The sequence below is a fragment of the Siniperca chuatsi genome, linkage group LG5, assembly GCF_020085105.1.
Source record: "Siniperca chuatsi isolate FFG_IHB_CAS linkage group LG5, ASM2008510v1, whole genome shotgun sequence".
NCBI lineage: Eukaryota > Metazoa > Chordata > Actinopteri > Centrarchiformes > Sinipercidae > Siniperca > Siniperca chuatsi.
In genome coordinates, this window is record NC_058046.1 from 12,760,112 (window position 1) to 12,787,852 (window position 27,741).

A 27,741-nucleotide genomic window follows, 5' to 3' on the forward strand; every position below is an offset into this window, starting at 1 on the left:
TTTGTTTACCAGTGTATTTCCTCTCCTCTTTTGTTTAGAGAGCATCTCCTGTCTACCTGCCGCTTATCTGCCGTGGTCGGCTGTGGAGGACTGAGACTGCTACAGCTGCAGATCTCATCATCATCAACGTCTGCTACATCAAACACAACAAGACACAAGAGGACGCACAGGGGCTGCTTTTGGCTGATCAAAGTGCCAGCAGTCACAAAGTACCTGTAGACGATGACTCCAGCGGAGCTGCTTGCTTGAAAGCAGCATGAGATAATTGAGGACTACCATACTAATCGCTTATTCTAACTTTTTCTGTTTGGCGCTGATGAAAATGTCCTTGTGTCAGTTGACTGACAGGGTTGCAGTGCTGTTCTAGCCCAGTACATAGCCAGTAGCTGAAGTGCAGACACCACAAAGGAGATGGCTCGTCCAGGATCAGGGTTGCTGGTGCCTGTCAATGGGCTGGGATACCCCCCTCAGAACCTGGCCAGGGTGGTGGTCTGGGAGTGGCTGAACGAACATGGGCGCTGGAGGCCCTACAGTGCAGCAGTTTGCCACCATATTGAGAATGTACTTAAGGGGGATGCCCGGGGAACTGTAGTTCTGGGGCAGGTGGATGGCCAGCTCTCTCCTTACGTCATCGACCTGCAGTCCATGCACCAGTTTCGACAGGACACAGGTAAGAGACGTGGCAGTTTCCTGTCTACGTACACAGATGTCACAGATGGGGGTGTCAAGATAATGTCGATGTAAACACAACAGTTATCAATACATTATGCAGATGTTTACCCAGTAGTTCTAATGTTGTAAATACAAGAATAAATTAATTATGTTTGGTTGTCCTCACCACAAATTAAAACAGAGCCAGCCTTGATGTGGTTGCTACACAAATCTTATGTAACTTTCAAGGGAATAAAGTCCTGAGAGTCCTGAATGCCCCGTGTGTTTTGGGACTCATGTAGATGAGCCACAGGTTGAGCTTAGAGGCGTTGCAACAAACAGGACACAAAGCATCCACATGACAAAAGTGTAGCAATAATTCATTCATTCAGGAGTGTCTTTATGCAGCTACTGGAATGCCATGACCTTGCCAAAGGTCACCATGTTCGAGGGGCTGTGCATTCATCAGGCAAATGACTACTGTAGTTCAGTGCGACACTCCCCACTCTTCTCAGCTTATTGTACTCATCCAATGTGTTGTCATTCCTTTGTAAGAATGGCAATCACAATAGTGGATATATAGTTATTTTACACAATTACTGTATAAGAGACAGTGCTCCTAGTTTCTTCCACATGACCTCAATTTATTTCACTTCACACGATGGAAAGAATATAAAGTATATGGAAAAATCCAGTTATACATTAGACATTGAATTAATATCCCACTATTCCTAATCTACTGAGTGGTCAATCAAAAAGTTTTTCTTTAGTTTTATGTTTTATGTGGGTTCTGTAAGAGAGCATGTGACCAACATTATCTAGATTGAGGGCTCCATCACCTCTAATAATAATAATAATAATAATAATAATAGTACTACATGTTGCTTTAGAGTACAATCCACCCAGCATAGCCTTTTTTTGGTTGACTAATTCTCTCTGATGACTGCTACCTTTTTAAATATGACCAAATGTTTTTGCTGTACTCCACCAAGGCTCAACACACACTGTGTTTGTCTCTGTGTGTGGATTCCCCTTCCTGCTGTCCCAGTGTTTGAAGCAAAGTTATGGGGGAGGTTTTTGACATCTGTTAGAACCAGCCTCAACCAAATCTCAGCTGCCTGAATTATTCTTCACGTCTGATTCAGCTACATATCACTTTGTTATGGTCAATTATAAATCAAGCTACTGACTGTGACTTCTGTATTAGATGCTCTACAGATAGGTCATGTCTACAATAAAAAACAATGTTTCATCGCCTCCATTGATGAGGTGAAGCAAGAAGAGTAAAACTCTCACTTTAAGGCATTATGTAACATCAGAGCATCACAAGAGGTACAGGGAGATACACATGGTACATACCGAAGGTGACCTCCCTGTGCATGGATCTGCATTATGCCACCTTTCATTCATTTGCAATTACATTTGCATCAATACATATTTGTGGATTTCGTTGGCAGTGTTATTCAGAAGACGGAATAAACAGAATACAGCTCAAATTCGTAAAGGTCCTTGGAGTAACTGATCTAAGTCTAATAACAAAAATGAAAAACCACTGTCAATGTAATGAAATGTTTCTCTAAATGGTTCAAATCTGCAAAAATACCCCCAACTGTAAGAAGTTGTATGTGCTTTCTTGTTACACTGCCTGTGTGTTTTAAAAGATATACAGAACCAACCAGCTCAGGCTATAAATTCTGTGGTATGTGGTACTGGGCGAAGCTGTGTATATTTACCCCTTTAAAAATAAATATAAACATTAAAATAATGTTTAAAAAAATCAGTAATGGACAGACATGTTTTATGGAAAAATAACATGTCATTATCCTGCTCTGACATCACTTATGACGCACTTGTTGCTACATTAATGCTGCACCTACAGCAAACAGGCTTTATTACCCACTGTGTTTACCCATTTAGAGGAACATTTCAGTGCATTTTAGTTTCTACATCATCAGAAAAATACCAACATGTAGACACCAGACAAGTATTACGTATTCTTTGGTCCCTATAATATTCATATATAACAGAAGGGCTACATAAAGAAATCAAAAGCAGGTGTGAAGCCTATTGAAGGCATGAAAAGGCCTGGAGCCCCATGTGAAATATATATATTGAATGAGCAATTTATGTATTGGCTATATACAGCATATAGTATATAGCACTTGATATATAATTTTTCTGTTCTTTGTGAAAATGTTATTCTTTAATGTTTGAAATGCTGAATATGAGAGCAGCAGTATTTTTGCATGACTGTCAGGAGGGTTGTAGTATAAGTTGCTGCATGGCTGGATTTCTGCTGTTCTTGTTGGTGTATTCCCCTCTGATAAAACATAATGCAGAGCAGCACATGTGTCTGGGGTTGACTGGCAACGAGATGAGCCACTTGAGCCGTTTGTCAGCCATTACCACGGCGCTGGGGCTAGGCCTGACGTTTATCGGTCCTCATTGTGCCGTTCGGTGTGTTACCTTCCCCCTCGGCTGGGATAAACCTGTCACAGCAGGCCCTGACGGACAGCATCCCGCACACCCGTGGCCTCCTCTCCCTCCTCTTTCCTCCTCCTCTGCACACTCTGTTCCTGTCCCCAAACATGGGCAAACCTCCGCCAGGCCACAGCCATCGATCCAAGCTCCCATGAGGCCTAGCTTCAAGGCTGTAGTGATGTTGCTGCAGATGCTGTTTGCACAAAGGGCCTCAGTGAGTTTGTTTTAATGTGGATTGTGATCTGTTTCACATTGGATGTTTGCTATATTTGTAGCTCAGCAGGTGACCTGCGGCCACTTGCTCTGTTCCAGGCTTATGGCGTGTCCCTGTGGGGAAACCCCATTTTGTCGCGGAGGCTGTTTTTTGGCAAGAGCTGGAAAGATAGTTGAGTGTGCTTTGTGTCCCCTGTGTATGTGTTTATGTCCTTGTGTCTGCACATGTGAGTTTGCTGACGTGTGTGTGATGGTGCACTGTGCCAGCTGTGGCAGCTGTGGTGTTTGTGTCCTGTCTCTGCAGGCTGTGTGGGGGTGCTCTGATCTCCTGTGGGTTTGGGAGGAGCTCCTGTGGGTGGGAGTTACTCCGACTAATGAAACAGCAGCTATAGTTTATCTCCATGGCTCCCTCTAATCAGAGCATCATGACGACAATGCACACACCTCAGACAATGCAGCAGGACCCCTCTCTGTGGAGAGTAGCCTAAACACATCTATATTTAGTTGGCATTCAATAGAGTTCCTAATTCAACTACTGGTGAAGAACACCAGTCTGTGGTGAAATCCTGAACCCCAGTGCTTTGTATATACAGTATGACTGAAGGCTTAGAGGCTTATATATAGTGTGGATGAATATCTGGCTGAAGGCAGGGAGAGGATTGGATCCCGGCCAAATAGGATCGATCCGTTCTCCTCCCCAGAGGGGTTTTTGAACCTCTAAACACCGCTGTGGACTGATCCCCTTTCACTACACCCACTCCCATAGCAAAACACATGGGCTTATCTGCCATTTCCATCATATACCAACACTTGTGGCCTGTCTGATTGATTTCACACTGCAGCTATTGCTTCTGCTGCCTGGCTTTTAAGTATTTAGGCTACCTCTTCTATATTTTCTCTTATGATTGGCACAAAGCAGAGAGGCCAGCAAGTGTGCATTCATGAAAGATAGCTAAATCAGTGATGATTGCTAAATCACAGATGTAACATCAGCACCATTCAAAACTTGAATTATTCTAAAATGAGGACAGGTTCTGTTGGTTACTGTTGTGGCGCTATAGTCATATTACTGCAGAGAAATTTACTTTATAGCAAGTAGTCATTAAAGCACAGTAAAAAGGTCAAAAGACACAACACAGCAAAAGAAAAATGACATTGACTTAATGGTAATGTGAACATAAGTATATTACTTACTGAATTTCAGTTTGGTGCAACTCGAGAAACTCAATCAGTTTCTCAATAGCGTCTTCAAACATGAAAAAAGAAGACATTTAAAGGTCCAGTGTGTAACATTTAGGAGGAGCTATTAGCAGAAATGGAATATAATATTTATAAGTATTTCATTAGTGTATAATCACCTGAAAATAATAATCGTTAATAATCGTTTGTGTTTTCGTTACCTTAGAATGAGCCGTTTATAAATACAGAGGGAGCGGTTCCCCTTCCACGGAGGTCGCCATGTTGTACCGCCATGTTTCTGCAGTAGCCCAGAACGGACAAACCAAACACTGGCTCTAGATTAATGATATTTTGTATTATTAATCTGAATCTGAAAAGTAACTAAAGTTATTAAATAAATCTAGTGGAGTAAAAAGTGCAATATTTGCCCCTGAATTACAGTGAAGTAGAAGTATAAAGTTGCTGGACAGATCGATGTTTTCATTAAAAAAGCTCTAAAAACTGACTGTATGCTACCTGCCCAGCACCAAACAGCAGACAGACATTTTTGAGCATCAAGCAGATATTTAAGAGCCAGGGAGAGTAAATATTGGACTTACCTTCATCAGGTGGACACAAACACGACTCCAAATGACTGCTGATGTGCTGTTGATGAAGCTTAGAAGCTTTTTTTTCACAAATATGTCACAAAATTGCTTCAGCCTCATTTGAAAAATGGAAAAAAAATATGAACCATAGCTGCAGTATCATTATAGTCTACATTTCTTTACACAAAACAACATTTTAGTTTTAAACTTTAAAATCAAAGAGACAGCATGTTGTGTGTATTTTCTGTGTGTGAGTCTATTTTGTTTGTGTTTCTGGAGTTGTAAGGGCCATTACAGTTGCTCGGTGATCACTGTTGTGAGATGGCCCATGTGTGACTGCATAGATAACCCCTATCAGCGGCTGTTGGCTGCTGTGTTGGAGTGGGTTGTTTGTTTTGGTTCCACAGGCGTGAGAACCTCCTCTCTGGCCTATTTCCCTCGGCTAACAGTCCTCCCTGACTAATTACGATGAAAAACTCCGCAAGACAAAGAAAGAGATGGTCATGTTCTCACGTCTGTTTTGTGTTACCGTGACAAACAACAGAAGCTGTGGTTGTGGTCTGGATACTGCTTGTAAACTTGCAGAGCATATCCTATGCTGCAGATTGTCGAAGAAGGCAGCGCTTTTCAGTAGGCTTTTGTTTCTTTAATGTAGTAAATGTGTGTGGGAACTGTTTTGGTGGTCTGTATGAGGAAGCGGTAAAAAGGATTCCCGCCATGTACGTGCTAAAGGTCAGGAGCTGTATGCATCAGACTGTGAAATCCCACTTCACTACGCGTCAGAAGAAAGAAGAATGAGCAAAGAGCAGAGCCCAAAGCCTCTAAACTACAAATTTAGAACAGAAACGTCAAGACACAAGTAGGAACAGAAAGGAGACAGGGCCAGGCGCTTAGGTGCTACAATCGTGTGTGTGTGCTTTTATATTTGACTGTGTCTGCAAGTGGAGCACATGTGCACACATCAGCAGCATGTGATGTTGGCTGACACACTGCGGTTTGTAGCTCTATTTATGTTTTTTTGTGGCTTAGATATTGTAGGACTGTTGATTATACTATACAACTTATAGATCCAAAGAAGTACTTAATGTACTGTATAGGACTCTGCAGTTACCCATCAAGTCACCTCCTGATGACATAATGACTGAATTCTTTTTCTCTTGAAGCTTTTTCTAGTTAGCGTAATTAATCAGTGAAGGTCTTTAGCAGAATCAAAATGGTGCTTAGCCAAGGCAGTGCTAAGGTGTCACTGTACACAGGGGTCCATTATAGGCCCAACCAGCTGGCTAAATTCCACTTGGATGTCGACAGGAAAGGGATTGGAGTGGCGCTGTGGAGAGGGGGGGCTGACAGAGAGTGAGGAGAGAAGAGGAACAGAGGGAGAGGTGGAGCATTTTCCTGATGGAAAGGGACAGTCAGGATGGAGGGAGGGATAATAACACTGAAAAGACCCTCAGCTGTGCACGTTCCTCTGCTCTCTCACACACATACAGCTTTTTTTTGTTGTTGCTGTGAAGTCTCCCATGCAGCGCCTCAAGGGGTGCTGTTTTTTAATTAAGAATTAATCTGGCCATATTTTGGTCAATTATCTGACAAAATATTTAGTTTATAGAATGTAACGTCACAAGCTACCGGAGTCCAAAGTCATTAATGTGGTCTGACAAGCAGCAAACAGAAGAAACAATACACAAGATTCTTTGTTTATGCCGACACAAAATGTAGGAAATCAACCAAATTTTAGCATTTCTACAGTGGTGAAGCACATTGTACTTGACTAAAATATAACAAGCTAAAAAGCAAGCAGCGGCAAAATAACACATTTTTAAAAGTATACTTTTACTTATTTACTAAAAGTTTATTTTCATATTTTTTTTAGCCTGTCGATTATTTTTCAGATTTTCAACATTTAGTCTAAGAAATGTCAGAAAACAATCTTAAATTGATGTCTTCAAATTACTTGTTTTGTCCAAAACAAAAGTCCAAAACCCAAAGATATTCAGTTTACAATATATCAAACAAACGAAAGTAGCAGATCCTCATATTACATTTAGAAGCTGGAAAGTGCAAATGTTTGGTCATTTCTCTTGATAAATGGATTATCAACATTTTTGGGAATCAATTTTCTGTGCATGAATTAATCCAATAATCATTTCAGCACTATACCTATTAATTACTCTGTTTCATCCTTGGAAAGCATCAGTCAGGCTGCTATTCCCTCTTAAGAGCAACTTTGTTCCCAGGGTTGCTTTGCTCTGCTCTGTCCACATCCTTATTGCATTACAGTGATGAGCAGGCTGTGCAGCTTCGGGCAGCCTCTGGCGTCGGTAGCGAAGGCGTCTCTCCACATCTCCCGTTAACTTCTAATCCAGCGAGTCACCACTTTTAACTTCTAAAGTGGATATCTTACTCTTTTATCAGGGAAGCAGCTTTAAAGCTGCTCTCTGTGCCTCTTGCTTATCAGGCCGGTCTGGGAGGTCACTCAGATCGTAAGCTGTCGTCTGCCTTAGCTCATCAGCCTGCTGCTGCTGGACTAGGAATGAGGCATCATCTCTAAACCGTTTGGGTAAACTATCCTCCATCTCCTGGTTACATTTATTGACAGATCTCTTGTTGAAATGTCTCTTACTATCTAGGATCTTGAATCATCTCTCCCGCTAATGTGTTTACTGGAAAGACAATGATTTTATTCCAAAAAATGTCACTCAAGTCAACAGTAAGTGACAATAAAGTGAATGTTGACCCATCTGTTGTGTTGAAAAATATGAGTTTATATAGTTTTATAGCACACGTTCTCTTCAATATACAAACCAGATGTTAGGTCACTGTCGCGCTGAATAGGGACAGAGTGTTCTTGCTGTAACAAATGTTGTGTCTTTGATCTACAGGAGTGTGTGGTCTAACATTTACAGAAAGCATCGTTTGACTGAGACTGCAGCTGCACTGACGCAACTCGAGCTGCCAGCGGTTGCAGTGAGCCAAGCTTAGGGCTCCCTTGATCAGTCTCGGTGAACACAGAAACACAGTGTGGGACTTTTTGTTTTGGTCCCAGCAATGTCACTTGTTTTACAAAAAAATGCACTCTTAGCTCCACTTTGGCGCAGTGGCAGCATGACAAATCGCTAAAGCCGAAACTAGGATGGGTCTCTCAAAAGCATCTTAGTGGTAAGACAGTCGTCTTTGTTCCGGTGTAAGCCACTGTAATGGCCAAAAAAGATCTTCCTAAAGTCTGAACACACAGGCAGGAGTCACATCTCTGCTATGAGCCCGTGAATCAAACCCTCTGTGTCAACAACCAAGTCAAATTCTGTTAAATATCCTTTCATTACATAGGGTTTTTTACAGACTATACTCTCTGTCTACTGTACAACTTTATTCCACATAGGGCAATTTAGGATGAACATATTATACACACAAAACACATACTAAATGAAATAGGGAAGGAAATTTCCAGCTTGAAGCATGCTGACATTAGAGGAAACTTTTACTTATCCTTACTAATGCGCAGTTATTTTTAGTGATCACCCTGACTTTTTATCTAGCACCATCATCAGGACAAAATTTGAATTCACCCAATACTTTGGTTTATGACTAAATACCTGCAAGACTTTCCTTTCTGCATCTGCTGTACTTTGTTAACACTAAGGTGGTGAACATGTTATGTTAAGATTATGGTCTGCACATCAGCATGTTAGCATTTGCATTGTGAATATGTTAGCTAACGTTAACCTTTAGCTTAATGCACCGCATAAGTGCAGCCGCTACTGTGGCTGTAGACTCTTGTAGTAGTCGCCTAACATATCAGTTAGTGCTGAAAGGATTAGTTGATCAGCAGAAAATCTTATCAACACCAATTTTAAATTGAAATTTTTAAATCGAAAAAATCATTTAAGTTATATATCAAGCAAAACTGCCAGACATTCACTGGTTCCAGCTTCTCAAATGTGAAGATTTGTGAGTTATTACATCATTGTGTATTGAATATCTTTGGGTTTTGGACTGTTAGTCGGACAAAACGAGCCATTTGAGGATGACACCTTGTGCTCTTGGAAATTGTAATGGGCATTTGTCACTGTTTTCTGACATTTTAAAGTCAGAAATGTATTTAAACAATAACTCAATTATTCAAAAAACGAATTGCTGATAATTAATATAATTGTCAGTTGCAGCCCTAATGTCAACTGTACTGTAATGTAAATGGTCCCATACTAACCGCAGCTGTAGTGCCAGTAGTGTTATAACAACATCCAGGACATGTAGTAATGCTCATTGGGTGGTTGCAGTTTGTTCTCGAGTTGTTATATGGAGTTGCTTGCGTTCTGAATGCGCAGTCACCAGCTGTCCGGTCTAATGGAAATGAGAGGAGGAATTACTGCGACAAGGCATGAGCACACGCATGCACACAACAGGTTCACATTCCCTCACACTCCTACTTTTCAGCCATACAACAACAATCTCTTATTTTGATTGTTTGCAGCCTGGGCGCTCAGCAGAATATCAATGTGAGTCTCTCTCTCACCCTCCTCTTCTCCTATCTTCGTGTCACCTGTAAGTGCTTCTGAATCATGGTTCCTGGTGAGAGTCCAAGTCCCGTGACTGGTCAGTGTGAGGAACATCCTGCAGTAGCCTGTGAGGTGAATAATATTTGCCAGGTGCTGCTCCTCCAACCTCCCTTGTTGCACCATAAAAGCACTGCTCACACACGATCACTTTTTCTGACATTTCATTATTAATGAGAGCTTGCAAACTCTGTAAAGATTTATATCACTGGTGCCTCAAGGTGAATTTTTATCAGACTTCAATGGTAATTGCTTCTACTCTGTTCTGTCCTTTGTATGGATGCATTCAGTCAGAGGGATATTTGTCAATACGAGAGAGAATGAAAGTCACTGCAACAATATCTTTTAGGTTGAAATGTTGTTTAAGGCTTATTATTTACTACTTCACATGGAAGCTTGAATTTAAAAAAAACAACACTTACCAGTGATATTTCCATCAGGGAACTTGATACTGAGCAGATTCATTATTCCAGAAAAAAACTCAACAAGAAAACACTGTAGGAAAAAAGGAAATATGAAGCACGAGCTGAAGTACATAAGTATCTTGTTGCTGATATTAAAGGGTCAAAAACAAAGACAATCTGATATGAACTTGATGGATGTGAGGCTACAAGTTGTCATCTTCATCATTGTCCTTCTTCAGATTGTGAAAGAAATCTTGAGATCAAATCAGTTATACTAGATAATGTGTGGCCTTACCAGAGCCTTGCAGTCACTAAGTAATAAATAAATGCAACATTCATGCAGTCATGAGATAACTATGGCAATTGAGATCCATAAAGCACAATGTGGCGCAAATTTCTTACACATGAGGTAAATAAAGTTACCTACCCATCACCACGGCAAAAAAGAAGGTATTCATCTGTGGCACGGTCATCATTGCTGCTCTTGGAGTCCTCCGATAAACTCGGTAAGCAGCTGTTCAACAGCGAAGCACTTGGTACAAAACAGTAGTTAGTCTCAGTTTTAAGGAAAGAAAAGGCAGCGACACCACAGTAATACTATTTTGAATTAAAAGTGCAAAATGCTTCCAAACTCTTTGTTAGTTGCAAGTTTCCCATTGAAGGTGTGTGCTACTGACCCCCCATTAGCCATGGGGTCAGTAGCAAGCTATAAAAAAAGGCGGGAAGGACAGTTTGTCTTCACCACAGTATTACTAAAATATTAACTAAAATATTAACTCTGCTATCAGCTTTTCAAAAGGTGGGAAATTGGAGTGTTGCCTGTATGCAAATAATTGGAGTCCTTTCAGTGTGAATTGCACTCAATATGTGAGTATTATCAGGTCCGGAAAAATCTCACATGAAACAGTGGGTGAAAAAGAAAAAAAAGGGGGGGATTAAAAATTGCTTGGGGTTTGCAAAAAGGATACTCTGCTTTGAGTTATACTTTGTGTCTGAAAAGTTCAGTTACCTTGTTAAAAAAATCTACTCCTTCTCCATCATCATTGAAAAATCCAGAATCTGTGAATATGCAAATATTTTTCATTTCAAAAATTTAACTGCTGGACACAAGATGTCTTCTACAGTGTTTGTGCGCTGGAGGGTTCAAGGATTTAAACATCACACTTCTGTAAGATGCATATTGAACCATGATTGGCTTCCAAACTAGTTGTGATGTCACAAATCCTGCTCATATGTCCATGTTAAACTGAGATTTTACATGAGCACAGAGAAACTTGAATGTGAAAACAGCCTTCTAGTGTCAAACTCAGCACAGTCATCATTCTGCACAGTGAAGCTCAAACATCCAAGTGAAGTAACAATAAGCGAGGGGGACTTTTAAGTGGTTCACGAGCTTTGAAGTTCCAAACACTCTGGTCGGCTTAAAAGGTGGGTGTTAGGTTTGTAGTTTCGTCCTGTGGTCAGCTTGAATTTATGCCAGTTACGGGGGATTCTAATAGTGACCAGATTTAACACCGCAGAGGAAAAGTAACCATTCTTAAAATTCTCAAACTACTGCTGCAGCATAATCTATTTACTGATTTCCAGTTCTATGGTCAATATGTTCCAAACTGTGATCATTTTGGCAAAATACTGCTAAATACACTGCCTCGGCCCTGACTGAGCTTCAGATCTTTGAGATAGGTCTTAGCACGCGACCAAAAATGGTGTGTTTTGGGTGGTGTATCACTTGAAGCCCAATCATCTCATCCCTCCCACCCCCGATGAGTGCAACGTAAATTGAATTTCAAAGTTGACCCTCATCTGTTCTAGAGTAATTAGCCTTCCCATAAAAGCATAAATGATTTATTTCTCATAGTTACATATAAATTATGTTTCTTCCAGCTATTAGAGCTTCAAGAGCCTGAAGTCATCTGCTTGAACTGATACTACACTGTAAACAACCTTTCATTATGCTACAATATCAGAGTGGCAAAAAGTACCTTCAATACACAGTTTCCCATAACATTTTCACTCATATTTCAGCAGCTTTCTGTTCCTCCTTCACCGCAACAGAACTGATGACTTCTGAAAAGTGGATTTGTGAAATAAGTTTCTCTACAGGCTTTGACCCTCAAAGTCAATGTACCATTGTTACACCTCTGCAGGCTTTGATAAAGCCCATTGGACCTGTGTTCAGGCTTTAAGCTCGATAAAAGCTTTTAGCGATCCAACAGCAACTTTCCAACGAGGACATGCCCCTGATTTTATTCCAGCCTCTGACATTTAGCCTCGACAAGCACGAGTTGGTTTTCTGAATATCCTCTGTTCCTCTTAATAGACTTACAAATTTAGGAAAAGTGAACATCAGACAAATATGGCAGTAAAAAATAATTGAGCTATTAATACTAAAAAAATGAATGTCTCTCCATTAATTTTGTAGTATGAACACAGAGGAGATGTGATTACACTTGTGATTCAGCAGGGAAAAGGTCTGGGCCTAATAATAAAAACTCTTTGGGAAAGTAGAACATAGTTAAGGTGAAGCTATGTTTGGTAAATCCATTACAATATATGGATAAAACATTGCTCTCCCTGCAGGGTGGTCTGATGCCCTCTGACCTCTCTCACACCATGTCCACTTTGCAGCTGATCAAAGCTGACCAGTGCAGTCTGGCGCAGTGACAATTTGCTGTAATGTATCCAGACGTTTCCTCTGATAAGATTTGACTGTGTCTGACAGCCATGAAGTGGGTTATAAAAGCCTGTCTCAGCAAACTCATTTACTGCATGCTGTTCAGCTCAATGAGTCAGACTCCCTTTATTTGTCAAGTGTAATATTGTGAGCAATTTTTCCCTCTTGGTGTTATGATGTCATTTGTTAGAAATTGGTATCCTTGTTTGTATATCTCTGGGTATACATTGAAGCCAATAATGACCCTTTTTATGTGGATAAGCTCCAATCCACATATTTTGTGTATGATAAGTATATAAGAGCCACACAACCACCTACAGGTTGTATGGAAGTGAGTCAGAAATGTATGACATCTGAAACCACGCAATGAGAGATGAGATTGATGATTATGCAGAAAACTTATTTCTCTTTCTAGAATTTGACCTTGTGTTGCCGTTGTTCGGTAAATTCAGATTGTCATCATTGATGGTGCAGTAAACATACACCTCATCTAGTGTGATTGATTCTCTATCCAGTCATGTAGCAGTTAGTGTTGCATGTACGGTGTGGCAGAGGTCATCTGATGGAGAGCTGCATGAGCTATTCCTCATAGTCTCCTCTGAAGTGGTACGGGCATCAATCAGCTTTCCGCTGAGCAGGGAAAATGGTTTCACTGATGTACAGTCTGTCGTGCTAGTGTGACGGCTGACATGAAATATTTTGTTGTCACAGATGAATCCTGCACCATGCTGGGCTTTGGGTTTGTACGTTGGTGTGTGTGTGTGTGTCACTTTCTCTTGTATTAAATGGAGGAAGGAGTAGTCTGCAATGCAAGGTCAGCTGTAGGGCTAAGGTATGATTTGCAAACATCACAGTATTAATATTGATATCACATATTAATGTCACAATACAATATATTTAAATCAATATTGTATACTTTTTGATGTTGATATATGTCACAATATGGCAAATATATGCATAAATCACATACTATGAAATAATCAAACTGAGGTACAAGGCAATGATCTTGTTAGGTATTACATGTCACAATGCTTTCATACTTTTTTTTCTCCACTAGAATATTGGTTATTTAGTCAACATTGAATGTGCCACAAGATGCAGCATTCCTGTACTGTAAAATGACTTTTTGGGGCTTAATTATCAGTGTATCTGTAGCTCTGGAAGGTAAAAACTAAACCTAAAAAATCTAAATACAGAAATAGAAAATTATGTCAAAATGAAAACAATCCAAACCATGACATTACTTCTGATCAGATGAGAGCTTTCCACATTTAAAATTAAATGTTTACAAAGTCTGAAGAATAGCAGCAGGAGTTACAAGTCAGATTTGTCTAAGAAATCCAGTGATACATGGTGAATAATAGCTTTTCCCCCATAGAAACCATAGCTTCATATGACTTGTACCAACTGAATTGTGTTTACTGTAATGTATAATACAAGTGTGGTCGTAAAATCATAGTAGGCTCACACAACATTCTTAATCAAGTTAGCACTCATTAGTTTTGTACACCATGTAATGATTTATGTCAGGGTGAACTTAGGGTGAATCGCTATTGAGATGGGTTCATCCTCCACAAAATTTAAAATTATTTATACTCTTAGTTTTGAATGTTTGATACAAAATTTTGTTATGTTACAACAATCAGATTTTTTTAATTTGCACACACACTTTTTTCCATTTAGTTTTTTAATACGTTGTGCAGCACTGTGGACTGATTGGACTGACGCCAGAATAGAAAAGCTCTGTAGCACCCAGGCATAAGAAGTCATCAGTTGGCAGCTGTCAGGGATGGGAAGAAATGTTGTGATAAAATAAAAAGCCTCTGTAGTGCACGGGGGATAACAAGCAAAAATCCCAGAAAATTAGCAAATGTCATACCTCCAGAAGGAAACGTTGAAATGTTGTCAAAAGCTGCATCGACCAAATAAGCTGTCGATGTTTTCAGTTTTGTCACACTGTAAGCCTGATCTGCTGTCTTTCCTGGACAAGTTAACATTTTATTTTCATTGTGTGAAACTGACTCCTCTCTGCTAACAAGAAACCTGTTTCACTGTAATCCTGACATTGCTTCTTGGCAGTGCTGGCCTGTGTCATGTGAAGCCAAGGCTGTAGGTTTGTGTATGTGTGTGTGTGTGTATTATCCATGCCTGGAGCCGTGCCTCCTACTCCCTTGCCCTAGCGACGGGACGGCGCGGCGCTGACACGCTAACGAGGTTCCTGCTGGACGTGATGAGGCTGAAGTAGTGTGAAGTGGAAGCGATTGTGCGGTGAAACACACATATGCACGCACCGCGCATTCAGGCATGCTCATCTCTTCGGCGCGTACCACTTCTGGTGTTCACACATACACAAGTCACATGCGCACGAACTGATAGCCGTAAACACACAAAGTGAGTCAGAGAGCATCCTTGGCAGAGCTGAAGCTCCTCAGCTGTGGATGGTCACGACATCCACAGAGTCAGAAGGTTGTTTCAGGGTCTGTTGCTTCACTGCAGTACAGGAGCTGGCAGGTGGACAGGACTGTAACTTAATTTTCTCAACATTTTTTTATCCATTCTGTCTTTTTTTTTTTTTTTTGTTACCCCAGTAACTGCAAACGCTGCACAAGTGCACGTTAACTGGCCAGCTCCCCGGGCCGGGGTGTGGGAGAGTTTGGAGAGTTGAAGGGGCTGAGGATGAGGATGGTTTCTGTGGGAGTTAAGCCACTTTTCTTCACCACTTTGTCATGCTGGCAGCAAAACTGTATTAGTGGGGCCTGTTTTACTGCAGTGTTCACTTTCTAAGCTCAGGCAGAAGTGAGACATCCTCTTTTTTTATTGTTATTTGGCAGAAAATCTCCACTCATCACATGCCTCCTTCAGTATCTACTCCCTCCCTCCCTACATACTCACGTAGCGTTTCTTCTTTTTCTCCCTCCTCCCCTTTGTTTGGCCCTTCTTCATCAATCTATCTACCCCCTCCATCTTCATTCTCTTCTCACCCACCTTTCCTCCATCCCTGCCTTTCTCCCTTCCTTCTTCTCTCTGTCTTTTCCTCCTTTCTTTTGTCCTTTGCTCTACCCCTGTGGACCTTCTTTCCTCCTTTCCAATCCCCTTTTCTTGTTCTTTCTCTCCACCTTTCTTTACTTTCCTACTCTCTTGTCCTTCTTCTCCCTCCTTTCCTCTCTGCTCCATCAGTGTCTCCCTCCTTCTCTCCCTGCCTCCCAACCAGCGGCAGCTCTCCCGCTTTTGTTCATCCATCACTTTTGCCGACAAAGAGGACACGGACGCTTAAGGGAATCCAAGTTGCTATTCACTACTGTAACTCATTATAAAGAACTGCATTCTGGGAAAATGAAAAGTGTCATCTCAGTATAGAAAATAAGCTTTAATGTGTGATTTTGTGAGAGAGGAGCAGGGGAGCTGAGATATTGTAACATATAATGCTGTTAAACCAGCTTAACGCCAGACTGTCGTCCTCATTATTATGGTCTCTGATCTCTGGGTATTCGTTAATGAGCAGATAATGCTCTTACAGATCTCTCCGACTTTGATGTACAGGTATGACAACGCTTTTTGAGCAGGAGAGTTTTTACATCTAAAGTCTCAGTGGTACATGCGTTTAAATGAAAAGTTGGCTTCTTATCATATTCATGTTCTGTAGTATCAGATCTTTTGGAGCCAGATGTTTTCTGTCAGTCTGTAATGCATTTTAACCGCTCTGCAGTATTCTGTCTCTTCATCATCTCTAATAGCTAGCTTGGGTTTATTGTTTGTGAAGGCCTTTTTGGGAGATGAAAGTCCTTTTTTTTTTCAAGCTGTGCTCTGGGGTTTATGTGAAAACATCAAACGCGCTTCAATTATTTTATTTCCTTCATACTGTAGAATTTATTAGCATATTCATCATGTGTTCACTATTCATATGTAGGATATTAAGCAGGCTATATGATGATAATTCATGTTCTGTGCCTGCACTGATGCTGTGCTGCTTACAACTCTGTAGGTCTTTTGTTAGAACAAAAGTTGATTAACTATTAAATGAAATGAACAACTTCCACTGACCGAGAAATCTGAAACTTGTGAGCCAAATCATGTTTTGACAGAGGAGGATGTCTGTATTTATGGGTATTATGAAGTTTGGGAGGAGGTTCAGCCAGGATGGCTTTATAATACTAAGAAAGTCTTCAATAAGACTGAGTGGAGATTCAGACTGAAAACAGCCCTGCGTTAAAACAGTGCAGGGGACTGCATAGGTGGGGGCGTTTTGTATAAGGTACCAGTGAGACAGTGAAGTCTGACCCAGGTTGTCCAGTTTGAGTAACAGTAATGCGTTTAAAGGCTTATTAAACGCCAAAACACTGCACAACGGTTTGTAATACTCACAGACAGGATTTTACAACTCTGGTAAGTAATCATGGCAACAACTACTTTATCTTTCGTTGTGACGATTGCAAGATAAACAGTAGAAATACAGCGTTCGCATTCCAAAGTAATCTACCAGGAATGTGCGCTTGTAGATATTTGATTGGCCACCACAGCGCCTTGCGTTGCATTGCGTCGCAGCTAAAGTTGAGACGAATGAATGAGAGGCCTGTGTTTTTTCACGCAGTCCTACTGTCAGACTGAACGAGTCTACAGCCACACTAGCGACTCTGTGAGGCTGTACTTAGACATAGTGGTGTTTTGAGCTAAATGCTAACATCAGCATGCTAACATACTCACAATTACATAGCTAGCTTGCTTGTGTTTAGCAGGTATAATGTTTACCATGCTCACTATCTTAGTTTAGCATGTTAGCATGCAAACATTTGCTAATTAGCCCTAAACACAAAGTACAGTGGAGGCTGATGGAAATGTCATTAGTTTTGTAGGTATTTAGTCATTAACCAAAGCATTGGACACATTTTGACCTGATGATGGCGCTAGATCAAAAGTCAGGGGATCACCAAAGTGATTACAAGTCATCCTGAGGGGGACATGGATGTCTGCCAGTCTAAAGATGTTTAGATATTTCATTGGATCAATGAAAACTTTGATCTGCAAGTGGTGCTAAAGGAAAACTCACCAAGGTCATTGGGATTTATCCTCTGGGCACCATAAATGTCTGTTGAGACATTTCACTAAAAAACAAATATTTCAGTGTCATGGTAGCACTAGAGGAAAGGTCTGGGGATCACCAAAGACAATAGGATTCATCCTCTGGGGGACATGAATGTCCGTATAAAATGTCCTGGCAATCCATTAGTGATAGACTGATAAAGTTGGCCAGTCCGATTTTTTTTTTTTAACTCCCAAATATTGATATCAGTATCAGCCTCAAAAATCCAGTATCAGTCGGGCTATACAATCCATCCAATAGTTGTTGAGATATTTCAATCTGGACCAAAGTTGTGCACCAACAGACCAATGTTGCCATCCATAGAGCCATGCTGTTAGCATGACTATTGTTTTAAGACAGACTTGAAAAATGATGAACCCACCCTTAAACCGAAAAGTCAGCCTTTGGATACTGTTAAACAGTTTGTCATCTATTTGTAAGATTTACTACATACCATGATTACATTTTTGCTTTTTACTTTCAACAGCCCTTTAGAGAATGAGAACCTCTCTGCTTTACATAGCGTGAGAGTTCAGTGGCAATGTACAACAATATAAAAGGTTTTCAGGTAAAGTAAAAGTGAGAGAAGGGCGAGAATAATGCTGTGGTGTACTGTGCCCTGTTGTTCAAATAACAAAAAGCCACTGAAAATGGAGTTGTGTTTCACACAAGCAACAAGTTGTGGTTGCATCTCTGTGGCTAGAACTCAAGTAGAAATTGATATTCCTGTCTCTGCCGTAGTGAATCTCTTGTTGCAAATGAGTGAGTCTAGAAAGAAGCCCTTACATTTTCTGTTGTTTCACCTCATTCGTCGCTCCAAATGTACTAGAAATGGTCTAAATTTGACTGTTCTTAAACACTGTATGCATTGCAGCTGTCCTGGAAACAGACCTCATGTCATATCATGTCTATGTTTGACTAGTTGTCTGTGAGAAAAGGAAAAGTACATCACCAAACAAAAAAATGGCAATATGTCAAGTGTTTAGAGTAGTGCTGAAGTGATTTAGTATTGCGCTTCCATGCGCTATCCCAACTTTTAGTTGGTCAAGCTTTTAAAACAATGGACAATCCTGCATTTTCCCATAATACAACTCAATAGCATTTTTCATTAGACCCTCCCTGCCAGATAAATACACATTGTCTTTCAAACTCAGCGACCAGAGTTTCCCACAGTTTGTAACAGGCTTTCAGCTGAAAATGCCCAGGCTGAAATAACCCTGATGACAGCAATAGGGTACAACATCATACAACTGTGTTCATAGGCTAAATAGTACTCTCTGTAACGAGTACGTTTTTCACTATTATTGGACAGTTTATAAATGAAATGATTAATTGATTAAATGGAAAAAATCATGGACAGTAATGATTTGTTGCAGCCCTAGTTTAAAGTGGTTTTCACTTCTCAAACACCAATATCAGTGTTATCTGTTTTTAATAGTAACACGCAGCTTCTCTTCTCTGTCCGAGGTCTGCCCGTTTTCCAGCAGAGACCATAGATTAGCAAGCTTTAAATACCTCTCAGACAGCACTGAGCTGTATGATGCTGGACCTGTTACTGGCCTCTCTCCTTCTGTAGTTAAAAGTAAAAATGCAGCACTATGTTTTAATAGGCTCAGCGCAGCCCGGGGGAAATTGATGAGGCTTGTCAATTATAAGGATATATTATAGAGCTTGATCTGGGCGCTTCTCATCTGCCTTTCCTCCCACAGCAGCAGCGCGAGGAAAAGCATTAACTACAAGGTGGTGTGGGCCTTAATCCAATGACACATATTTCTACACTCTGTCCAAGAGTTGAGCGTTGTGTGAGAGCAGGATGGGGTCCAGTGAGTGACAGAGTGGAAAATGTGAAGAATGGCTCAGCGAGACAGCATTGGTGGGGAGCCAGGAGAGGCGGTGGAGAGCGAGGGGAAAGCTGGTGTCAGCAGCATGTGAGATGAGCGAATGGAGGAGGAGTTGACTCTGTTGGCGCTGTGCTCATGGAAAGGAGTGGTAGGAACGTTCACATACGTGCAACCCCCCATCCTCCCTCCTACGCCCAGGCCGAGGGACGGCTTCCATAACAACAAAAACCTTTCCCTGGTGTTTCTGTGACAACAAAGCCTGAATCTGATGCATTTTGCAGCAGCTGCTCAGGTATAACCTGTGGTAACACATCAGGTGCACGTCACCGACAGTTTCCATTTAGGGTGTTTTCATCACTCTTTCCTGTGTGACCACAGAGCTGTTAGTGTGAGAGGAACACATACATCAATAACCTCAATGACAGATTTAGATAGGATTTACTGCTTGCTGTGTGGAGTGAAGTAGTTTTACTCCCTAGATGAGCTCTAGCTAGAGAGAAGTGGATTTGGTCCCTCAATGCCAAAGCCACAGTTTCACTTCATCTTTATTCTTATCAGTTATTTGATCATTTAAATTCAATGTACAACAGTAGATAATAATAATAATGTTTTGTGTGTAACGGAAATGTCAATAAACATAATTTTTGACTTGCTAAAGGAGTCTGGAGTTCTGCTTTGAACTTTAATTACATTTTCAGACCACACTGTATATCTATAAGAAATACAATATGTGCATTAATTGCATTGGTTAACAGTTCTGATAAAAGCATCACTTTGCCAATCTGCTATCTTTCCCGGCAGCAGGCCTCTGAGCAGTCTAGGATGTTGCAATTTAATGTTGCATGTCCTTCCATTTAAAAGAACAATTCAGACAGGCCTTCCTTCACTTCCAGGGGAAAACAAAACTATCAAGGATGGAGCCTAGCATGGCCTCATATGGCGAACAGACTGCAGGACGTTTTCCCCCCAGCTAAGATATAAGAGGGCAGCCAAGCTCACCCTGAACCCTACTGGGGGGAGGACAAGGGAAGTGAGTGGAGGGCAGGAAAGATGGCTGCAAAAGACACACAGGGTCAGACAGGAAGTGGCCACTCTCGCTTAGTTTCCTGTTAGGAAACGCATGAAGGGTCACAGGGAGAACATCAACAACTTAGGCCCAGCTTTTTGGCAGAGGCAGGTATATACAGCAGTAAATTACAGCAGAATGGGAAACAGTGAGAAGAGTTTTAGGCTCTATGTTTTGAATAAAACTTCCCACGAGGCCCCAGGGCTCCTGTGTTGTTGTGGCCTCTGCTCTTTCCTCTCAAGGTTCCTGATCAGCAACCTGTAAAGTCCCTGCATAAGAATGCAAATATTTTCGGAATAATTCTGGTTTGTTCGAACTTGGGTCTTATTTTTAGAGTTTTGACCTTCATTTCAATTGGTAACAATAGTGTTGTACTTAATGTTGACTGCTGAGATGTGGAATGGAAATGGGGCAGTAAAATTATTACCAAAACTGTACATTATAAACATCCAGCAAAGTTGGATGATGAACAGGTTGAATTCTTAGTTCAACTTTAAAGGAATAGTTTGACATTTTGGAAATATGTTAGGAGACTGTTAGCTTACGGGAACCAGTTAGTTTGAAAACCAGTTGGGACATAACACCGGCGAGAGAAATCTGACTGCCAAACACCCATCCCTCCGAGCCCACTGGACTGTTTTATAGAAAATCTTTCAGCTGAGCACATTTAATGCATCAGGCTCCATCAGAGCTCTCATGAACAATTACTAGTGCTAATAGGCTTTCAAAGAGAAAAGAGAGATACTGTTTATCTCTCCTCACCAAAGTCGAGATGTTTAAATTGATGGCTGGGAATAAAACATCTCCACATGTTCAAATATTCATGAAGCTTGTGTTAAACCTATCACTGAGCAAGACTATGCAGAGCTGTGCCACTATTGATTGTGGCCAGAAACACGCAGCCATGCTGAAAGTGTTGAACCTAATGCATCCCTCAGGAGCCACAGTGGTAAATGGTCCAGACGTGTGGCTCACCATCACAGAGCCTTCCACTGCAACGCTAAAAGTACAGAGAAAACTGACTTTCAGGAAATCAGTGAATTTTATTTTGAAATCCATTTAGGGAAATCATTATTTTCATTATTGTCCTCAGAGAAAATATAAGAAATCAAGCAAGCAAGCTGTGAGCAGGCACAGATGCAACTGGCAGAGAAAGTTGTGCATGGCTGATTTACTCAAGACGTGAGAGACACGGGCAGCTGGCTCACTGAGCAGTCATCTGTGTGTGTGTGTGTGTGTGTGTGTGTGTGTGGTTCTCAGCAGCTCCAAATGAAATTAGCCATCAAGCTGAGTCCTTTAGCAGCAGTCTGCAGCAGATACTCAAGGTCGGACTCGCTGATTCTGCTGATGCATTATATTCTCCGGAGCCAGCACCAGGTTGCCGGATGAAGGGTTACCGCTTCCCACCAACTCCTCTACTCATTCCCACATTCATTCATCCTCTGCACGCATTCCCATCTCTGCATTATCACCCTGGTCCTCCCTGGCAGGGGAAAGTGCATTTACCCGTTAAATTAGGTGGGGGAAGGAGGGGGTGATATCCGGAGTGTCTGGATACCCTTGCTGATGTGCAGCGGGGAGATGGATAGGCTAAGGTGTCCTAATTTCCCATGTGACTACAGTAATTGTGTTATAATGGAGGTGGGAGCTGAGTGGCCATCAGCAGAGGGACAGAGGTACAAAGCTGCAAGCTTCACGTCCCCCTCCTACTTGTCGCCTTACAGAACAGTAGAGTGCAGAATGAGACAGCAGGGGATTGTGTATGATGTCTGTGTATCAAACTGCATGCATGGCATTTCAGGAACACAGTCAGAGTTTCTTAAAGTGAGGAATTACACTAGTGTGTGCACCCTTGCTTGTTACAATTTATGTTTGTATCACTCCTGAACCACTGATTTTACAGTTGGCACCCTCAGGCAGGTAGTGAAGTGTTACACCTCATCTCCAGCAGTTGCCGTCTCAACACTTAGCTGACTTGATGTGATTGAAACTGAAGCAATTAAAATTGCATCTTGCCTCAGGCTAATGTCACCAGCGATTAATCTGTTGATGCTTTTTCCAATTTATTTATCAATTACACAATTATTCATTACTTCATTATTGACAAATATAGTTAAGTTTACAGAGTCATGAAATGGTGAAAAGCGAGTAGTGTTATGCATTTGTAAAGCTGTAAAATATCCAGAAAATATCTGGTATTTTTATTTTTCTGCATTAAATTAGTATCATCTCATTTACTGCCAAATCAATTAATTAAAATAAATTAAAGGGGCACTACACCAATTACCCAAAATTACAATCAAATTACACAATTACTTCAAAGTTCAGTTTACTCGACATGAGGGGTACTAATCAGTAGAGCTGCCCCAACTAAAGATTTTCCTCGTCGACTAGTAGTCAGTAGTTCAAGTCATTAGTCGACTTGTTGCACGTTTATGATATTAATTTAATTATTTAAAAAAAAAAAATTGAGGGGCATCAGAAAATGGTTTGAGTTCCAGGGCTGAGAAAGAATGTTATAAGCCGCCTGTTAACGACAATGCTAATGGGAAAGCGGTAATGATTCTGAATGTGTCAGAACAACCAGCAAGGAGACTGAACATTTTGTTAATTTATTTGAACACAGTATTAACATCACACAAGTCTCATTGTTCAAAACATGGGAATAAATAACTTCCAACTTCACAAAATACTCTGACCTATCCACACGATGGATGATGTATACCTGTATACAAATTAACTCGCTAACGTTATAAACTCACTCCTCTCCAGCTTCACGTCTCTCCTGTCCCCGCCTGAACCCGCTGTGTCTTCGTCGTACACCGAGTTAGCGTCCTGGTCAGAGCCGCTGTAAATCATCTCGGTACTGTATTCCCTGTCATCAATCTGGCCAAACTGGTCAGTCTCAGAGGCTGTGTTTGGTCCCTGTCTGGCCCTTGGTCAATGGAAGGCTACTGAGCCCAGTTCCGTTGCTCGCTCGTCCGGCTCCGGGTTTGGTGCTCATTCCAGTGCCACTCCCTAGCAGCATTCCCCACTGGGCAGAGTCAGCTAATAGGACCGCTAGCTACTCTGCTAACTGAGCTAACTAGCAAATAGCAGCTACAGTTAGCAGCAGTTAGCGGTTAAATGCCCCATATCGCTAGAGAGAAAAGGTCAGTGTTGCAACCGTCCCCCTGATACTTACGTCCCGGCCTTAACAACAAGGCGCAGCTCCTGAATGGCGTTTTTATGGGGGGGGGACTAACTGACCAAAGAAAACTTGGTCGACTAAGACTCTTCTCATCGACTAACGGTTTGGTCAACTATTAGGGGGCAGCCCTACTAATCAGCCTGTGAAAACAGTTGCATAATGTCTTCTGTGGCTCTGGAGGAGCTTTCCAAAGTTCATATAAATAACCCTGGTGATGTCATCAGGGTTACCTCGGCTTGGGCTTGAGACTTAAAGTTTTAACAGAAATTCGGCATTACAAACTGAAGGTGTGGAGTTTGAAAGATTCAGGCACTTCTGAGGCAATTCAGACATTTATCATTGGTCTGTTCTTCTGCACATTTATCATTAGTGATTTTTTTTTTCACAGTTCTGCTCACCTAGACATGCATAGTAGCTGACCATAACAAATGGTTTACACCCGTAAATATAATTGAAAAGTCAACTTAAGGCACATAGGTGGATTTAGTCATATGCATGCTATCGCAGACAGAACCAGAGTGATATTGTCCTCATGTTCCTTCTCTCTTCTGTCCTTTGCTTTAAGGCACCATGAGACCAGTGCAGAGGAACTTCTACGAGCCGTCGTCTGCCCCAGGGAAAGGCGTGGTGTGGGAGTGGGAGAACGACAACGGCTCGTGGACGCCTTATGACATGGAGATCTGTGTGACCATCCAGAACGCCTACGAGAAGCAGCACCCCTGGCTTGACCTGACCTCTCTGGGCTTCTGCTACCTCATCGACTTCAACAGCATGTGTCAGACCAACAGGCAGAGCCAGCGCAAGCGACGCCTGCGGAGACGCATGGACCTGGCCTACCCGCTCATCATGGGTTCCATCCCCAAGTCGCAGTCCTGGCCTGTGGGAGCCAGCTCCGGTCATCCCTGTTCCTGCCAGCAGTGCATCCTGGTCAACAGCACGAGAGCCGCCTCTAATGCTATTCTGGCCTCTCAGCGGCGTAAGCTATATGGAGGGACAGCGGGCAACCCGGGTGCTACAGGAACCCTCACTATAGTGCGGCAGAGCAACACCTTTGCTGGAACCTCCCTCTGGTCTCAAACATCCGCGTCCTCCACCACCAACAACAATAACATAAGTGTGGGAGGTGGGCAAGCCAAAGCTGAACAGGTGCAGTTGCCACTGTCCACTGCCAACTTCCCCTGTTCCCCCGTGATGCCGTCTCTTTCATCCACCCATGGCCACCATGCTCTCACCATCAACGGACAGAACAACTTGAACCGGCCGGGCACCCAGCGCATTTCCATGGGCACTGCCAGAGGAGCCATCCCACCAGGGTAATGATGTTTGCAAACACAATCATGCATTTCCCTTATTTTCTAATTTGGATTTTCTGGAGTCTGCAGTAGCCTGTTACTTGTTATAGCGCAGACATAATGCTCGGATTCAGTTCAGCTGAGGCAATGAGAGGATATAAAAAGCAAAGAGACAATCTCTGTTTCTGCTTGTCTGCTTCACAAAGCTTCAGCCTGCATGTGTCTGGTGTATTGTACTCTGTCATTTTCCATCTTTCTCTACCTCTCTCTCTGCTCATTTATGACTACTCTCGTTAATGTGCTGATCAATGAATCTACAGAAAAAGCCTTGGGTCCAGCTGATTCTCCTTTGCCCGACTTTACTGAGGAAGAACCCATCCCTTTCATATGTGTGTTTGCCATGGTTACTGCTCCATAATGAGCTTATGTTGGCCCCAATAGGCATGAAATACAGCAGCTCTTCTGGATCAATCTGTTGCTTCTGCTTTGAACTAATTTGTTACTATCACACTACGCTGTGGTTGTTGTGTCATGGGATGTGAAAATGTCTGACATCGTATGTGGAATATCTGGATCTATGTGTGCATGTGCGTCCAACCACGTCTTTGTTTCATGGCATGTGAAGCGAACTCTGGTGTAGCTGTGGAAACCTATTTGCCATGGAGGCAGAGCTCCACTGGGGAAGAATGAATAATGGATCAAGGAAAAATGGGAGCTTCAACAGAGCGCTCTGACCTCCTGAGCGATTCAGCGAAAGGAGCCGAGGAAAAGAAGTGTGTCTAGCGTTGTAACTGATACTTCAGTCCCCTATCCTGCTTTCTTTTACTAAAATAAACCCTCTCCTGATCTAATTTGATTCCATTTTGTTCTCGCCGCTCATGGGGAGAGACACACTTACTGCATGTTTGAATAATACCTTCCTTCACCCAGGCACACATGCTTTCACTTTCTGTGGCCTAATTCTGTGTCACTGAAAGGAAATGTATAGGGTTTTTGCTCATCATAGCAGACCATTACCTTGTTTCATACAGCGAGCAGGTGGGAAATGATGGGTCTCTGTGCAAAGGTATATGTGATAGATAAAAACAGCATAGGATGACCTACTCAGGGACGCTTCCTCTGTATTTTAAGAATTCAATGAAAGCTCAGGTGTGCGTGTTGTGGATGAAATCTGACTTTTCACCTCGCAGCACCAAGGGTTTTTGCAGAGACACAGAGAGCGAGAGAGAGGAAGAGACTGGGGGTGAGATGGAGTGCGTTGGTTCCCAGGCGAGTGGCTCGACATACAGGATGAGTGTGGTTAACATACACACAGCAGGACATGAGAGCTCACAAACTCTCTCACACACACACACGCACAAACACACACTGAAATGTGAACTCCCTCGTAAATTCCCACAAGCGTGCTACAGACAGATAACAGAGGAACCCACACAGAATGTAAAACATCAGATCTGTTTTTCACACACCCACGCCCTAATATAACTGGTGTTGGGTGCAAGGAAGGTTTTTGTGTGACTTATTTACATGAGTTTATGTGGCCTCTTTACATACACAAACAACCATACCATACGATTGATTTCATCTTTGTGTAAACTAACACAGCGTGTTTTTATGACCTGTGTGTCATTGATGATGAAGTCTGTAGTTCAAATATTGATATTTTTATTGTCTCAAGAAACCACTGGTTGTTGCCTATAAATGCGGGGAGGGGGTGTTGCTTCATGCATTTGTCTTAAGTGCACAAATATTCGAAGCGGCACCATCTGCTGGTTTGTGTACACATCAGTTTATCTTATTACTGGGTTGAAACAGCCCACTGTATCACCACCTGCCTTTACATACCTGCTATAAACTGAAGACCTGTGGTTTGTAAAACATGGTCATGTATAGTAACGACAGATGCAGGCAGCTATAGATTTTTTGATCTATATCTATATATATATCTAATCTGCCTCTTTTATTTCTTGATTAATTGGGGGAATCGTTTGGTTTACAAACTTGCAGAAAATTATGAAAAATGTCCTAAAGATATTCAATTTACAATGATATAAATCAGAGAACAGCAGCAAATTTGCACATAGGGCATTTTCAAGTGTTTACTAATGTACAGTATTTGTCAACAATTCAACTAAGAAGACATATTTCATATTAATACAACTGGGTTTTACTGTATTGTCATTCATGTTCTGTTTATAAACCAGCCTCTATTTATGGTTGCCCACATGAGGAGTTATAGTTATTGATAAATACATTAATAATAACCTATATCTGCTTACAAATACATTATAGTGTGTTATGAATTATTTATTCAATGCTTATATATTGCTTATAAATTTGGATTAGGGAGCCTACAGTAAAGTGTTAAGACTAGAATAAAGTGCTATATATAAAAAGTACATGTAAATATTCTTAAGTATTCCACCCTGTGACATAATTTGTTAAAATGAAATGTGAACCACAGTCTCTCTATAGGAGCTTTGTTGTCACAATATGATTACATGGAGAGATGAGAAGTGATAATATTATCTGT

The 27,741-nt window shown here is 41.6% G+C and overlaps 2 protein-coding genes across 8 annotated transcripts in view; one reads left to right on the top strand and one right to left on the bottom strand.

Annotated features, from left to right (window-relative positions):
* The window catches only part of syn1 (synapsin I), a 42,739-nt gene extending 37,392 nt beyond the window's left edge, over positions 1–5,347 (bottom strand). For 2 of the 3 annotated variants that reach the window (XM_044197625.1, XM_044197627.1), the window contains exons 1-3: positions 5,124–5,347; positions 4,746–4,859; positions 4,540–4,591 (exon numbers count right to left, since the gene is read on the bottom strand). The gene's annotated coding sequence lies outside the window, so the exon portion shown is untranslated. The remainder of the gene's footprint in view (positions 1–4,539; positions 4,592–4,745; positions 4,860–5,123) is intronic. The other variant, XM_044197626.1, reaches the window with a different exon arrangement.
* Positions 1–27,741, top strand: part of LOC122876839 (E3 ubiquitin-protein ligase DTX1-like) — a 50,528-nt gene that overhangs the window by 6,961 nt on the left and 15,826 nt on the right. For 4 of the 5 annotated variants that reach the window (XM_044197628.1, XM_044197631.1, XM_044197630.1 and 1 more), the window contains exons 2-3: positions 39–670; positions 24,482–25,229. In XM_044197628.1, the coding sequence (XP_044053563.1) occupies positions 412–670; positions 24,482–25,229 (1,007 nt within the window). In that variant the 5' untranslated portion in view covers positions 39–411. Of the gene's footprint in view, positions 1–38; positions 671–5,480; positions 5,742–24,481; positions 25,230–27,741 lie in introns of those variants that run through there. The other variant, XM_044197632.1, reaches the window with a different exon arrangement.